Consider the following 15,656-nt stretch of genomic DNA (forward strand, 5'->3'; position numbering starts at 1 on the left):
GGACCACAAGCCACTCTTGGGGCTGCTCGGGCCTGATAAGACAGTTCCCGTGCAGGCATCACCTCAAGTGGTACTCTGGGCCTTGAGGCTGGCAGCTTACAGTTACCAGCTGGTTTACTGTCCGAGAAAGGACCTGGGACATGCTGATACCCTGAGCCACCTACCCCTGCCAGAGGTGCCTGACACTGTTTCAGAACCTGCTCAGTGTTCATGCTGGAGCATGCCTACCCGGACATACTCTTCATATCTGCGGTATCACAAGCGACCAGCCGGGACCCAGTCCTGTCTCAGGTGGTCAAGGCGGTGTCCTGTGGGGATGAATTGGTTCAGCAGGCCTATAGCCACAAGGCAGCTGAGCTGAACTTGCAGCAGGGCTGCCTACTGTGGAGTTTCAGGGTGGTGATCCCACAAAGTCTCTGGTCCAGGGTCATGCAATTGTACGTGGATCATCCCGGTGTGGAAAAGACCAAGATGGTGGCCCAGTCCCATGTTTGGTGGCCTGGCCTGGACCACGACATCGCTCACATGGTGCAGAGCTGCGAAGTCTGCCAGGTGTACCAGCGGGCCTCGCGTCATGTGGAAAGCACCCCCTGACCATTCCCACAGAGACCCTGGTCCCACCCGCATGTGGATTTTCGGGGGCCTTTAAAGGCCCATTACTTCCTGGTGGTTGTGGATGCCTCTTAAAAGTGGGTGGAGGTTTTACCTGTCGCCACTCTATCGGCAGGCGCGACCATTGCGGCTTTGGGACAGGTTTTCACTGCCCAGGGGTTGCCGGACATTATCATGTCCGACAATGGTCCTGCTTTCGCCAGCACAGAGTACCTGGCCTGGCTGACGAAGAACGTAATCCGCCAAATGATGGTTCTGCCATATCACCCTGCTTCAAACTGTGCAGACGAGCGGGTGGTGCAAACCATCAAGGACAAGCTCAAAAAGAGCCAAACTGGAGATTTCCGGACGCAGATTGCCCGGATACTGTTCCAGTATCGGACCACGCCCCACGATGTCACTGGTCGTGGCCCCTGTGAGCTCCTGCTGGGTTGGATGGTCAAGACACCCTTGGACGTCTTGCATCCAGACCTCCGATCCACAGCGCTCCTGAAGCAGCTGAAGCAGAAGCTGGCTCCTGACCGAGAGTGCCGTCCTGGGTCTTTGCTGGCGTTGGGAGCTCGTCTTCACCAGGAACTTCCGTCCTGGCGCACCCTGGTCCGCCGGGCAGGTGGTGTCGCCTGCCAGTGCCTCGCTGCTCGTCCGCATGCCTGATGGGGCCACGTGGCACCGAACATGTTTGGCCTCGCCGCAGGACCTGGCTAGCGCCCTAAAGTGCCATTTCAGAGTTCCAGCCTGCAGAAGAGCTAGCGGCAACACCAGTCGCTTCCAGCGGAGCACTGCCCACCTTGGAGGCAGCAAGCATTGCCAGTGGTGTGGCACGAATTGGGCCACTGTTAAGTCCGGCACCACTCACAAGGCCGACCACTGTGGACCCTACGGATGGAGCGAGGCTGGCTCAGGCAGCACGCAGCGTTGCTCCACCCGGCCTGTCAACACCGGTGCCCAGACAGAGTACTCAACCACGGAGGCCACTGGACCATTACTCACCTGGGTAGCAGCCACCGTTGACCCGGCTAGGACGGAGGCAGAGCCTAATACTTTGAACTTGGACATCTTTTCGTTGTTGACAAACAAACTGGGGGCAAGGGGGTATAACAAGTATGTGACGCCCCCTCGGGCATAATCTTCATTGGCTCGCCAGGCTCAGTGGGCAACAATGGTCACTGCGCCCACTAAACACCGACAAGCACAGCTGCTCGGCAGTCAGTCCTCATTCATCACCACCACACTGCGGAGCGTCTATCTAATGAAGGGTGCCTTGAGCCCTTCCTCATTCATGAACCTGGGCGGATCATCACAGATTCTGATGATCAAAGCAAGATCATACGAAACATTTCTGTGAGAAAGGCGAAGTTACTAAAAGACAGAAGGGAGCACACCGGAACGCGAGTGAAGCCCAACATGGTGGCCCAACACGTTATCACACATCAAAGTCCGCTGTTAGTTTGAGTGTTCCCACTCTGCAGGCAGAGCCTTTGCAGGGAGCTGAAGAAGCATGCACTGAATAAATAGAAACATGAGCCATTCCACTCTGCGAAGGTGTTTGACCAGCAAAGCTGTTTAGCTAATGACACAGAGGTGACACATAATTTTGAACAAAGGCACAAACCAATTTATTGTCTTGATGGGTGGTAATCGCGACAAAAGGTATACACACTGATTTACTGTCTTGATCCGTGGTTATTATTTCACTCACAACTGCAATCACATTATTTGATAATGTCTAATTGATGCAGGTACGCAGCTAGGTGGTCAGTTGGGCCAGATCATTGTGGCATTGCAAGGAATATGTCTGCAAGACAAACGCGTAAACCGCTCCCTTTTTGGTACCAACACATCCGCATTGAAATTTTTTATTTATTTATTTATTTATTCACCCGCAGCGCCATAGTGGCATTACAGTGGGGGGGTTGTACAAAAAAAATATTACATGGGCAGTCACAATAACAATGCAAACACTTAATTGTCAGTAATATTAACAAGAAATGAAGATAAAGCATTCCATTCTCGAACAGTGTGAGGAAAAAACAACATCTTGAACACATCGGTTCTTGACCTGAATTCATGCACTTTATGATTACGATCAACCCGCTCAGATCTGTAGTGTGGATGAAAAATGTACAGTGCTCACGGAATGAAACGCGTCAATTTAGGGCTAACTAATGCCCAGACTTTCGTTTGTACCGGCTGCAGTTCGTGTCACATCGACGTAACTTTGGTGTGTACACTTAGAGCGGAGTCAGGGTCACCTTTAGTGACCAGATTCATAGCGACATGACATGGTACTCTCGAGTTCTCTGCACATATGCTGGGTTCTACCAAATACTCGCTGTCGCGTTTCATTCCGTGAGCACTGTACTTCTCCCTAGGAATAGCAATCTTATCGTAATATATATTATGAAAAAATTTAAGCCTTAGCTTTCTCCTTCTTACTTCAAGGGGTTCCAATTCTAATTCCTGTTTTATGCCAGACACACTAATGTATCTACTATAATTCCCAGAAACATAGCGGGCTGCTAAGTTTTGGAGTTCTGTTGGCTGACAACAACAACAAGGGTAGTGTCATCGCAGCTAATTCTCGCAATGTGATCAGCCATGAACTTTACAGGTTATAAGCCGTTGAATTTCTTGCTTGCTTAGGGGGTATGAGCCATTGATGATGACAGTATTTGACATGCTCTTCTGTATGTTGTATGCATGATTATGAAGAGTTTTAGCACTGTTCACTTTGCCGAGTGCTTGTAGCCACTGCCTTACGGGGCTATGAGTCATTGCATTTATTGCTTGCTTGCAGGAGTATGAATACTTATGGGGGATATGAGCCATTGATGATAGTTTTCGTTCAAGGAGAACTAAAATTCACGGAACCCTAGCCATGAACAACTAAGACGACGATTTCAAACACACATTTGCGAGCACGTTGACTCCCTTTCATAGTAAAATATTTAGTGCACACAATTCACAAGGACCCAGTGAAGGGGGACACAAGAGCACTTACTGTGTCCCCCTTCACTGTGTCCTTGTCAATTGTGCAAGCTAAATATTTTACAATGAATTCGTACCAACTCGCCCAACTATCAGTTCTGCTGCACGTTGACTCCCGTTTCTACAAACGTTTTGGACCAGATTTTCTGCCTCCACCCAAAGGAACTGTGCATCAATCGATGCCGTTTGCTCCAAGGGACAAGCGGCTACCAAAATCTTACCAGTGGGTGGTATTTTCGGACTTTCCCGAGACTTCTCCACCGCACGCCACGTTGGCGCGCAGCTACGCCTAACGTGCCAAGCCATACGGGGTGGTCAGGCAGGCGGCGAGCCTAGGCCCAACGCGTCGTCAAGCTAGAAAATGGCCTCCAACACCAATACCTCGGTTGTAGAAGGCATGGAAATCAATCCGGAGGAAGTGGAGTGCTCAGGCTGGACCAAAGTCATGAGCAAGAAGAAACATGATGAGAGGTGTGATTCTAATGCGCCCATGTCAGTGAAAGGAAGCGGTAATGGTGGCGCCCACACTACCGCACCACAGAATGTATTGAGATGAGTCATGGAAGCTTCCAGAATCGCGAACCTTCGTAGGGATCACGTTAAGACCATTATACGGCCTCGTGGAGGGTTGGATGTTAAGAACACCGACCTTATTATCTTCAAGCGTGCGCTCGCCAAGGTGGCTTTCCTAACAGTGGAGCAGGTGTCTGATGACACGTTGTGCACGAACCCTTTCCAGAAAATTCTCATGAATGCCACGCGGTTCGAGGCGAATGCGCGCGCCTACGCCAAAGTTCAACAGATTTGTATGGCAAATATCGTCATAGAAGTGGCGGCCTACGTGGCTGCGTCGGACGACACATGTAAAGGAGTGATCTGCAGAATCAACCTGGATATCAGTGACGCAGAACTGACGGAGATGATCGTAAACCAGAGAAACCCCGGCTCTCTGGGGGTTTGAAGAATCAAGAAGACACCAACAGTGATCATGTTGTTCGATGGACACAAGGCCCCCCTAAACGTGTGTGATGGTGTTCGCTACCCTTGTTCTTTGTATCGCAGGCAAGTAGACGTTTCTTATGCGTGTGGAGAATTGGGCCACAGGGCCAACGTTTGCTCAAAGGGCGTAGATCAGAAAAAATTCGTGGATGTGGCATGCTCACACCATCAAAGGATCACCAATGTGATCCCAAGTGCGCCATCTGTGGTGGGGCACACCAAACGGCAGACCGCAAGTGCAAACAGCGCTTCCAGGTGCCATACATCATGCGCCAAAGACGGCGGCGCCGCAGACGCACAGAACAGGCAGCTGGTGGCAGGACTATGTGGTTTCAACACAGCTAGCGGCGGAGAAGCAATGGTGGGAAAGAAGCCCTTATCGGCATCGGCAACATATCGGCATCGAGAGGGCACTCCTGCTCCCATTCCAGAGGGTACCCCAGCAGCAGATTGCACTGTCGCTCCAGAGGGCACGACAATAGCAACAGACGTTCCCGTTCAAGAAGACGATCAGTTCCAGCATCCGAATGCAGGAACCAATGTCCTGGGCAGACAAAGGCCAGGATGAACATCCCAAAAGCAAAACACAGGGCATCTCGCCGGAGCATAAAAGAGAGCAATCTGAGATTTTAATGCTTAAGAAAGAAAATGCAGAGCTAAAGGTGGCAATACAAATGCTGAGGTCCGAGTTCGAGCTCTGCCGTAACTCACGTGAACCCCACGAAGTAGCCTTACCCATCCCGGTTCAGGCAGAAGTGTCGAATAGGCGCAAAGCTATTTCTCCCCCCGCAACCACGGAAAGAGAGCCCATGCAAATTGACGAGTTCCCCGCTCAGGACCATAACCAGAGCCAAACATACTCACGTCTTTGAAGGCACTTGAGGAATCACTCACGCAGATGAGAGAAGCCATAGCTATTCAATCTAACACTGTCGAGCATATGGACGGTAACATCTCCCACCTAACACGTAGAGTTGGCATCCTCGAGTATAAAATGAAAATGATAGACTCTAGCAAAATCAAAACCATCACCACTAGCACCATTACAAAAGCGAAGAAAGTACAGCAGGATCCCGATAACACAAGTTCCCTGCAGGCTATGCCAGTTTAATAGAAATCAAAATGGCAGGACAAACCGGAAACCTAATTATCTGGCAGTGGAATTGTGCCAGCTTCTTAAGGCGCAATGCTGCTCTATTGCAGCTCATCAAAGCACAAGCGTTAATGCCGCACATCCTGCTCTTGCAAGAAACACTTAGTGAGAAGTTAAATTTATCGAGCTACCGTTCAGTTAGCCAAGAAGGAGGAAATGGCAGAGGTATCGCCACATTCGTCAGGAAAGACACCTCTTTTCAGGAGCACGAAGCTAAAATTTGTAACTCGGATAAGGAATACGGTCTCGAGGCACAGTTAATTAAAATCATCCCCCACGGAAAAATCCGACGTAACATTTTCATTCTCAACTTGTACAGCTCTCCTTCCGCTTATAAGCATAATCTTCATTCACTACTAAATAGGGGCGCAACCACTGCGAAATCGCAGCCCTTAATAATCACGGGAGATTTCAACGGTCCCCACCCAGCTTGGGGTTATGTTACACGAACAAAAGAAAGGGCCAACCTAGTTGCAGCGAGCACAGACCTAAACCTAACACTGGTCTCGGACCCACGTTTCCCCACGAGGCTGGGAAACTCGGTTGCCAGAGACACGACGCCTGATCGCAGCTTCACTAGAAATGACGGTGGCCAAGTGGTCCAACTTACAGGAGAACTTGGGGAATGACCACTACATAATATAACTCAGGATGGAAATAATAGCGGCTCCTCCCAAAACCTATAAATACATAGACTGGGACCTCTTTAGGAAAATAAGAGGTGAAGATGGGGCAGTATATGACAACTTCAGTGAACTGCTTGTACAGATCCAGATGGATGTAGAGAAGGCCACGAAGGAAATAGTTACAGATTTTGATGGCCCCGGGATGGACGCAAGCAAGGTTAGCGCACCTCCTAGAAGCCAAATGTTCTCTTCGAGAGATGAAAAGCACAAAGACTCAATTGCGGGCTACGGAAAAAGATCGCGGAGCTCAATAAACACATTGAGGAGCATTACTCTAACTTAATAAACAGCAATGGAGAGACGCCTGCTTGGCAGCGGATGGAAAAATGTGCAAAGGAGGCAAATGGACCCTCTTCAAGCATATCTTAGACGATGGACAATCCAAATGTAATCAGAGACTATTCATAGGCCGATGAATTAATAAGGAAAAAATGGAAGGCATCTCAGAAGCCTCCATATTTCGGAAACTAGCCAACAAATACATTCTGATTGGCCAAAGCCCAGGTTCTCCCCCCCTCAGTACTAAGGCGCGCCTGCCCCAGAGCTGGACGTCCCCTTCTCGGAAGCTGAGATCAGGGAAGTGCGGCACAATTTAAACGGAAGGTCTGCCCCAGGCCCTGACGGAGTTACGAACCGGCTCTTAAGAAATTTGGACGACAAAGCAATTCAATCTTTAGTGAAGGAGATAAATGAGGTATGGGAGGAAGGCATTGTACTGGACAGTTGAAAGAAGATCACAGTGGTCCTAATCCCCAAGCCAGCTAAATCACCCAGCTTGGCGAACCTCTGTCCTATCTCCCTTACTTCTTGCATTAGCAAAGTAGCAGAACATGCAGTGCATAACAGGATTTCAAGACATATGAAGCGGAACGAACTATTCCCGTACAATATGGTTGGTTCCAGGCCTTTGCTTTCAACGCAGGATGTCATGCTCCTGCTCAAAACACAGATAATCGACTCTCACAGCAAAGATGTAAAAGGGGTCCTCGCGCTGGATCTATCCAAGGCATTCGATACAATTGCAGATGACTATATCCTTCAGGAGATATCAGCCTTGAACTTAGGAGTTAAATTCTTCTCCTTTGTTGCATCCTTCCTCGAGAGCAGGACGGCGGCCAGAAGGTTGAGGCAATCAGTCTCGGAATATTTTACACTCTGAAGAAGGGGTACTCCCCAAGAGGCAGTTATCTCACCCCTTCTGTTTAATATAGCAATGTGCAAGTTGTCAGAAAGCCTTGCAGCAATTACTTACGTAGGTCATACGTTATATGCTGACGATATTACAATATGGTGTCCTGGAGGATCGAAGGCAATGGTCGAACAAGCTCTAGAGGAGGCTCTGGATGTTACAGAGTCCCTTGGAAGGTACGGGACTGGCACTCTCACCTGGAAAGTCGGAACTCCTGCTGAACAGACAAGCTAGACAAGGTGCTAGGGGACTCACCCCACTTGATCAGGTGCCCATTAGCGTTCGTACCAGCAATGGGCACGCCATCCCGATAGTAGACTCTATCAAAATCCTAGGGCTTTCAATAGACTAAAAGGGCTGCAATGCTAAGACTATAGCCCATCTCACCACGAAAACTGAGAACATTATTAGAATAATTATGAGAGTTTTCAGCAAGAAAGGCGGCATAGGCGAGGATATACTCCTTAGGGCTTACCATGCCTTCCTCATGAGCCATGTCATTACATAGTCACGGCCCTCAATTGGACGAAAACAGAAATAGATAAATTAGACACGCTTACGCGCAAAAGTGTCAAAAAGGTGATTGGCGGGCCAATCACGGCTAGCACAGAGAAAATCATGACGTTGGGAGTACACAATACGACTTTGGAGTTAATAGAAGCACAAAGATCAGCACAAATTATTAGATTATCAAACTCCAAAGGAGGCAGAAGACTGCTGGATGCAGCAGGCCTCTGCCCTAGCTTCAATCAGGGAGATACCATGCAATTTGATATTCAAACAAGGAACTCCTTTATTGTAGACCCTTTCCAAGAAATGTCCACCCCCAACACAATAAAGGTCGAAGAATAGCGAGGGCTAGAACTTTCTTAAATAACATATACGGAACGGAGACCTTTGTTGAAGTGGCGTGATACGCCAGTGCCAACAAGTTCTCCGTAGCCATAGTCAATGACAGGGGAGAAATTCTCTCGGCAGCCTCGCTGAAGACCTCCTCGGTCGATGTGGCGGAACAGGCTGCTATAGCTCTTGCATTACTGAACTCAAAACGTACTATGGTGTACACGGGCTCCCAAGCAGCCATTAGAGCGCTCGCATCGAGATTGATAGCCAAAGAAGCAGCCCGGATTCTGAACGGCAAACACTCCTCTGACATGGTTCACCACATAGTGTGGTTCCCAGCTCACATGGGACCAGACGTATTACTGGGTCACCTGAACCCCAATGAGATAGCCCACGACCACGCGCGTGGTTTCATATACCACGACGGGATGGTGTCTCAGGTAAGTTCGGGAGAGCTCGTGCACAGTAATCCTATAGTTACTTTTCATGAAATCACATCTCGTTACAGAGGAATAGGCACAGTTTTCCTTTCCCCCATCACAAGCTCAACAGGCCACAAGCTAGCGCGCTCCGTATGCTCCAGACGGAGTCCTACCCCTCTAGGGTCTTTCTGAACATGCTCCACCTGGACAGTGATCAACTCTGCCTAGATTGTGGCACTGAATTTAGCTCATTAAGTCACATGCTCTGGCAGTGCCCTGTGTTACAGGATCTTAACTGAGAAGAAGATTAGGCGAAGGTCACCACAGACCCGAAACATGACATCCAGCTCCTGGCTCTCCAGAGGGGCTGTGAATGAGCAGAGAGGCATGGCCTCTCTGTTCCGACATGGGACTAGCCAATGGCTGGGTTGGAACCTACCTAGCAGTTCCCCGCCTAGCTCCTCAGGACCCCATTAACGTCGTTTACTACTACTACTACTACTACTACTACTACTACTACTACTACTACTACTACTACTACTACTACTACTACTACCCTAGCAATATACAGCTTCAGTGCAAAAATTCAAAGGCATCTAGGTATGCGCAAAGGAGCCGGGCACAGCTACTAACTGAGAAGTTGAAGGTTTGTCCATGAGAGCACACGAAAGAACACGCTGAAATCACCACACCGACTTGCAGCACCACGACATGTGGCACTATATATAGACCGGCCACACAGTTGGCGCTTCCCAGCAACTGCAGCTTATGCAACCGTAATCTTTAGCAGGAAATGTTTGCGGAGAGCGCTATGTGCGAAGGCAAACTTTCTGGTTCTTCTTTTTCTTGCCCTCATACAGCTAGCGCCACTAATGCCGCAGATGTGCGGAGGTGAGTGCCATAAGGTGGTGCTTCAAGGAACCCAGCTGCACACACGCCGCATGCCTCTCAGTAGACAGCTTTAGTTTAGCATACACTACGATACCATTGCGTACGCTATAATATAGAGGGTCGTAACTGCGCATGCGCAGAACACTAAACAACCTATAGCGTACAGCATACACATGCTATTTCTCAGATTTAGTGTTGGCGTCTTTACGTGGTTTGCATAGTTTATGCAAAACATGGCAGCAGTCCTAGTTGCCCACTTCGAATTGAATTTAGCTTTGCTTTTGTAAAATTCACTTCACTCATAGCAAATGACTCTGTAACCGGCTTTCGCTTAGTCTCAGGTCGGTTCGACAGCAGAGTATTATGAATAATTTTGTGGGGGTTTTCGAGATTGCTTCTCGTTTTGAACGAGTCAAATCCTAACGAAAAAACATTCGAGATGTCAGAGCCACCTGTCAGTGAAGTCGGGAGATAGCCACGGCGACGGTAGATGGCCTTTGAGATCCGAAGATATCGCAGGACAACTAAAACTGCAACAAACCTGCGCTGCTTAGCGTACGCTATACTATAATGTATAGTGTAAACTATAGTTGCGTACACTACACTATAACTGTCTATTGAGTGGCTGTGACCACGTGACTTTTAGCAGCATCTTCGGCCACACTGCCAGATTTATGCTTCATGAACCATGTAATGCATTCACATTAAAAAAGAGAAATTTGTACAATGTAACAAAGGTTGCTTTCACTGCCCATAAGTGAGTCTATGCTCCCACCTGCACTCTTCAACAGCTTGTTGCGCCATCTGATACTATTTACAACAAGCACAAAATAAAGCATGGCATCTGGAAAAATCACGGAACATAGGAGCTTAACTCATCTTCAGTCCTGCACAAGAAAACAAAAAAGGCCCTAGATGGGCAGGTCTCGTCGTTCGTCTTTTGAGCAAGCTTTTGTTTGACAAGCTGAGCTCGTCTTCTGTCCATAAAGGGTGCGTGTGAGGTGGCACGACAAGGTAGCCGCCGTGGCCACAGTTTATTTAGGCCGGCCCGCCGTGGTGCAGCAGGATTTCAGAAGCGGCTGGCACCGCGGCCACTCAGGTCGAGCGCTCTAGCATGTTGTATTCTTGCGCTATCTGAACGTGAGCCCATCTTCTTCACCTGCTTTGGAGGCGATAGTCATGCCGCCACAGGTTTATTCTATATAGTCTAAAGAAAATGTCTACGGTATACAAGAGTTAATACCTACTACCCGGGAATGTAAATGCAGAATGCTTTTCTTTCCTGGAGGAGGATTAGATTTCAATGAGGAGAAAGGAGGAGAGGTCAGCCTGGAGAGCATGTCTCTAGCCCTGCTACTCCTCACTGGGGTAAGGTGGAGGGTACAGGGAAAGGTAGGTGGCAGGTGATTATGATATGGTACAATGGGCAACTAATATACATTCTGTCCAATACACAGATGCATGCTTTAGAAACACTACACGCAGGAGTAATCTCATCTACACCAAAGATTATCATGCAAACGCATTTCGCATTGTTTTTATATCTCAGACGTCCTAGTAGAGACGACCGTCTAAGCAGGTCTCACAGAGAAAGTTCAAGAATGATTTTATGGTGCACTGGACATGGTGAACTCTTCTCGTCGTGCCTAGAATCTTTTCTTCCAAAAAGGGGCAGGAGTCCAAGCAGTGAACACTAAGTTTAAGTGTCCTTTGCCGGCCACATATTAAGGACACATGCAAAGTATGGGACCTATTGTCTTTGGAGGGTGACGGACACTACAGTCCAGTTCTTGTCCAAACTAGAGGGTGTACATCACACCAAGCCATAGAGAGTATACAATGGATGAGTGTTTCCTGGCATCTCCACAACCGAAGTGGAAGCAAAATAAAAAATCAGCATCAAGTTAGTTGAGTCAAATTTTGCGCAGAAGACAAAATACAGAGAATGATACCAGAACATCAGGCTAAACGGGCATGGCGTGGACACAGCTAAAATGCTTCCCAAAGCAGTCTCCGAACATTTCAACCAACCAGGTCATAACTTTGATGAATTTAAACTCTACATCCTACAGTCAAATTTCCATTTTGCACATGAGAGAAAATACAGCGAATCATACCTCATCCATAAGTTCAAGACATTGCAACCAATAGGCATAAACGTTTGAAAGGAAGCTTTACAATCTATTCGCTATGCTGGACATCAAGCTATAGGCAACAGCCCTTAGTTATTTTTCATTGGGTTGCTTAGTGTTTTGCTTTCTCTTTTTTTCCTCCCTTTCTCTTTTTATTCTTTTATTTATATATTTGTCCATCTGAGTTTTTTTTTATATGAGCACCATTTTCTGCCGCTTCTTTCTTTTTCTCTTTCAGAGAGACAACTCACTAACCTCCAGCGGGGCAGATAATCCATCCCCCCCCCCCCCCCCCTCATTGCCCAGGCCCCTTCCACAAAAAGACACACAGCCGGCTGACGCATGGCCAGCTGACACACGGCACTTCCTCACATTCCTCCACCAGCATTGAATAGCACACCTTTCTTTTCAATTTCACACCGTCACCACTAACACACCCTCATTCATTGCCTCGCCCTCCCACCTTAGCCCCTCTCCCCTTTAGAAGAACCCTACCTATATATACTGCGCCTAAGAATGCATATGTCGCCTTGAAAAATACAAGTCCACTTGTCGAAATGTTGGCTCGTGCTTTTACCTTGTTCTCATTTTGCTCATACACGGTTCTGATTCATATAATTGCTTATAAGTTGCAGACCCAGTTTTGAGTCACAGAATGCTATCCATTCCTCAAGGCTTTGTTGCAGTAGGCAGCGGAGTACTTCTTAAACGCCAGTCAACTTGGCTGCTGTTGACAATGTTCTGTGTCCTATCTTAAACCAATGCGTGATCCCCATTCCAGTTACCGTGTAAGCTGCCATGAAAGAGGTATTTGTCACGGAACCATCCTCAAAAACATGTTCAGTATATTCACACATGTAAGCAATATACAATAATGCGAAGTGCTTGAGCCTAGCAAGCGTCATTTTCAATTTCTTTTTTATTCCAGGGATTAAGGGTCTCACGGTCGCTTTGCCACTGTCCAGAGTGGAACTTCCGCTATGTCATGTGGTGCGAAGTCCGACAGCAGTAGATCTCGCTGTGACAACACTGCTTCTGAGTAGGTGGCACCGTATGCTTGTGATGTTTGTCAGTGGATGATTTCTTTGCCTAGTCAGTAGCCTTAGATGCACTCACATTGGCTCGTGTTGCAGATAAACTCGAGCTGGACATGCGTGTGCTTCTGCAATATAGTCCCATGTAGATGCACACCATGGTTGTCCTAGGCAAATTCTTAGTGTGCGAGCCAGAGCACTTACAAGTGTGCATACGGCAGATGCACTAATCCAAGAAAGTACAGGCACACTGTAGCGGAGGTATCCAACAAAAAGTGTCTGGTAGAGCTGCAGAAGAGATGATTTGGATGGCCCCCAGGATTTTCCAAACAAATGTCGAAAGACTTGAGCAAAGCTGTGCAGCTTTCTTTTTAATGCAGAGATGCGCTTCGACCAAGGTAAGTCACAGTCAATTGTGACTTGGAGAAACTTGCAGTAGGTTACCGAAGGCACAATCTTCCTATCAATCATAATGGGGTAGCATGCCATTGACTTCTGTGTAAATGCTATGGTTACACTCTTTGTTAGTAAGAGCTGTAGTCCACAACTATTTGGGTATGTCAACATTCCAGAAACACTGCATGCTGTAGCATCGTTTGTACTTGCAAGCACGTTAAGCTCATGGTCCACATACAGATGCCATCTGTGTACATACTGACCAATACTGTGCCTACGAGTTCTTTCACGAGTATAACAAGAACAACATCAAATAAAGTTGGGCTCAGTATGCCTCCTTGAGGCATGCCACAATAGACGGGATGGTTTCTTGTATCATTGTTTAAAGTTGTCATGAATGGCATGCAGACCGCTACCGATGCTATGCTCTTCAAGGGCATTTAAAACTGCATCATGTAGAACATTGTTAAATGCTCCCTTGATATCAAGAGAGACAGCACCTGTCAATCGACAGCGACATTTCTGATGTTCAGCAGTGGTCACTAGGTCAATAGTGCTGTTGGTTGATGACCTTTCGGAAACCTATCATCACATTTGGATATATGTTACACAGTCAGCTTGAGAGTGTAATAGTTGGGGCATTTGCTACATTTCGCCATGCTTTTCTTAGCCGTGTTCTTCATACTGGATACAACTGCAGTGACACCGAACATTCAGCAATGCACACAGGGGCTGTCAGAGAAATTACGTTGAAAGCCGTGACGTCGCTTGAGCCAGTGCACAGAGAGATGACAAAGCACGCGTGGAAAGTATGTTCCATGGTGGTGAGCCGTGGCGGCGGGTCCTTGTTTATGGAGGAATGGAATTCCGCTGGTTGCTGCTTTTTCAACCCATGTTGCTGCAGAGGGCCACCAACCAGTAACTGTTTGCTCAAGCGGGCATGACAGGGGACAATTAACTGGCAGTGAGTGACAGAAAACACCTGCAGAGTTTGACGAGATGGGTGTCACTCCCATAGGGGAGGGGGAAAACAGACAGTCATATATTATGTACATCATATACATCTCGACTTGATCACCACCACAAAGTCCATGTCCCTCACCAAAACACTGTAACATACTCGCACTCTTTCTTGCCCAAAACCAGCCCTGAAATTAAAGCTGAGGTAAGTGCAAAATCGTTTTTTTTTTCTTAAGTTTTCAAGGTAGGTCAGTGCACTTTCTGCCACATGTGACTTTTGTGGGCTGCCTCTCAGAGAGTGGCTACTCATGTGAGGAGGCTAAGGCATTGGTCGCCTCAAGAAAATCCCTGCAACACGCACCTGCTGGAGCCCGTCCCGCTTGGCTTGCCGCCCTGCCTGCGAGTGAAGCAGGGCCTTCTGGACACTGCGTATCGCCAGGCGGTAGCAGTTGCGCCGCCTGCCGTAGAAGTTCTGCAGAACAAAGCCCATCCAGACAGTTAAGCAGCCCAGCAAATTATTATTAGCCACACGATCACAAATTCTATATTCAAAGCTTTCATTCTCTGTCATTTACCAAAGCTGAATGCGGCAACTGCATCCTACCTAAGCTGGCAAAATCCTGGTGCCTGTCAAGCAGCTGCAGTGTAAGTGCACTCTGCATTTGCTTCTCAGTAAAAATATCTTGAAAAGTTTACCTAACTGCAGGTCAAGATATGACCTACATCAGTTTGTAAAGCACGGACCAGGTTTCAAAGGGAACGAGAGAGGCTAAGAGTGATGTTGAAAAGCTGCCAAATTACATTTATGTTTATATGAGTGATCTAAATTGTGGGCCACACAGCAAAGCAATTAGCAATTAAATCTGTACTGTTACTCCACTTCTCTTGTATTTAGAGAAGCAAGGAAGGACAGGAATACAGGAAAGATTTGGGAAGTGGCTACAGATAGCATGAGCTTCCTGCTAAGCTGTCTAATTTGAACACAGCAACATGAAAAAGTATGTAACGTTGGTCACCTAGACTTTCAGCAGGCTCACATGAAATGGTGGGGACAAAGACAACTGTGTCATTATACAAGCCAACCTTTGAGCCCACAACACACGATGAGTGCTCATAGGTGATGAAAGAAAACATACGTATGATAACATATAAGTGAGGAGTGCTATTGGGGGCAAGCTTCACCACTAGAAAAGCTTCACCACTGGAAACTGTGCGATTGCTGCACTGAGGCTTCATTCTGTTATGCTCCATCTTGTTACACAGGCAGCCCACTATAAGAACGTATTCCACATAGTTTGCTCTCAGTGGCTGCCTACCTTTCACACAAGAAGCCGGTTTGGGAGACTCCATC

At 47.6% G+C, this 15,656-nt stretch overlaps 1 protein-coding gene across 3 annotated transcripts in view; it reads right to left on the bottom strand.

Annotated features, from left to right (window-relative positions):
• Positions 1–15,656, bottom strand: part of mRpL20 (mitochondrial ribosomal protein L20) — a 73,145-nt gene that overhangs the window by 36,456 nt on the left and 21,033 nt on the right. For all 3 annotated transcript variants that reach the window (XR_011511976.1, XM_070533494.1, XM_070533493.1), the window contains exon 2: positions 14,667–14,777. Coding sequence is in view for 2 of the 3 variants with exons in the window: in XM_070533494.1 (XP_070389595.1) it covers positions 14,667–14,777 (111 nt within the window). In the remaining variant the exon portion in view is untranslated. The remainder of the gene's footprint in view (positions 1–14,666; positions 14,778–15,656) is intronic.

The sequence above is a fragment of the Dermacentor albipictus genome, chromosome 2 (assembly GCF_038994185.2).
Source record: "Dermacentor albipictus isolate Rhodes 1998 colony chromosome 2, USDA_Dalb.pri_finalv2, whole genome shotgun sequence".
In the NCBI taxonomy this organism is placed as follows: Eukaryota; Metazoa; Arthropoda; class Arachnida; order Ixodida; family Ixodidae; genus Dermacentor; species Dermacentor albipictus.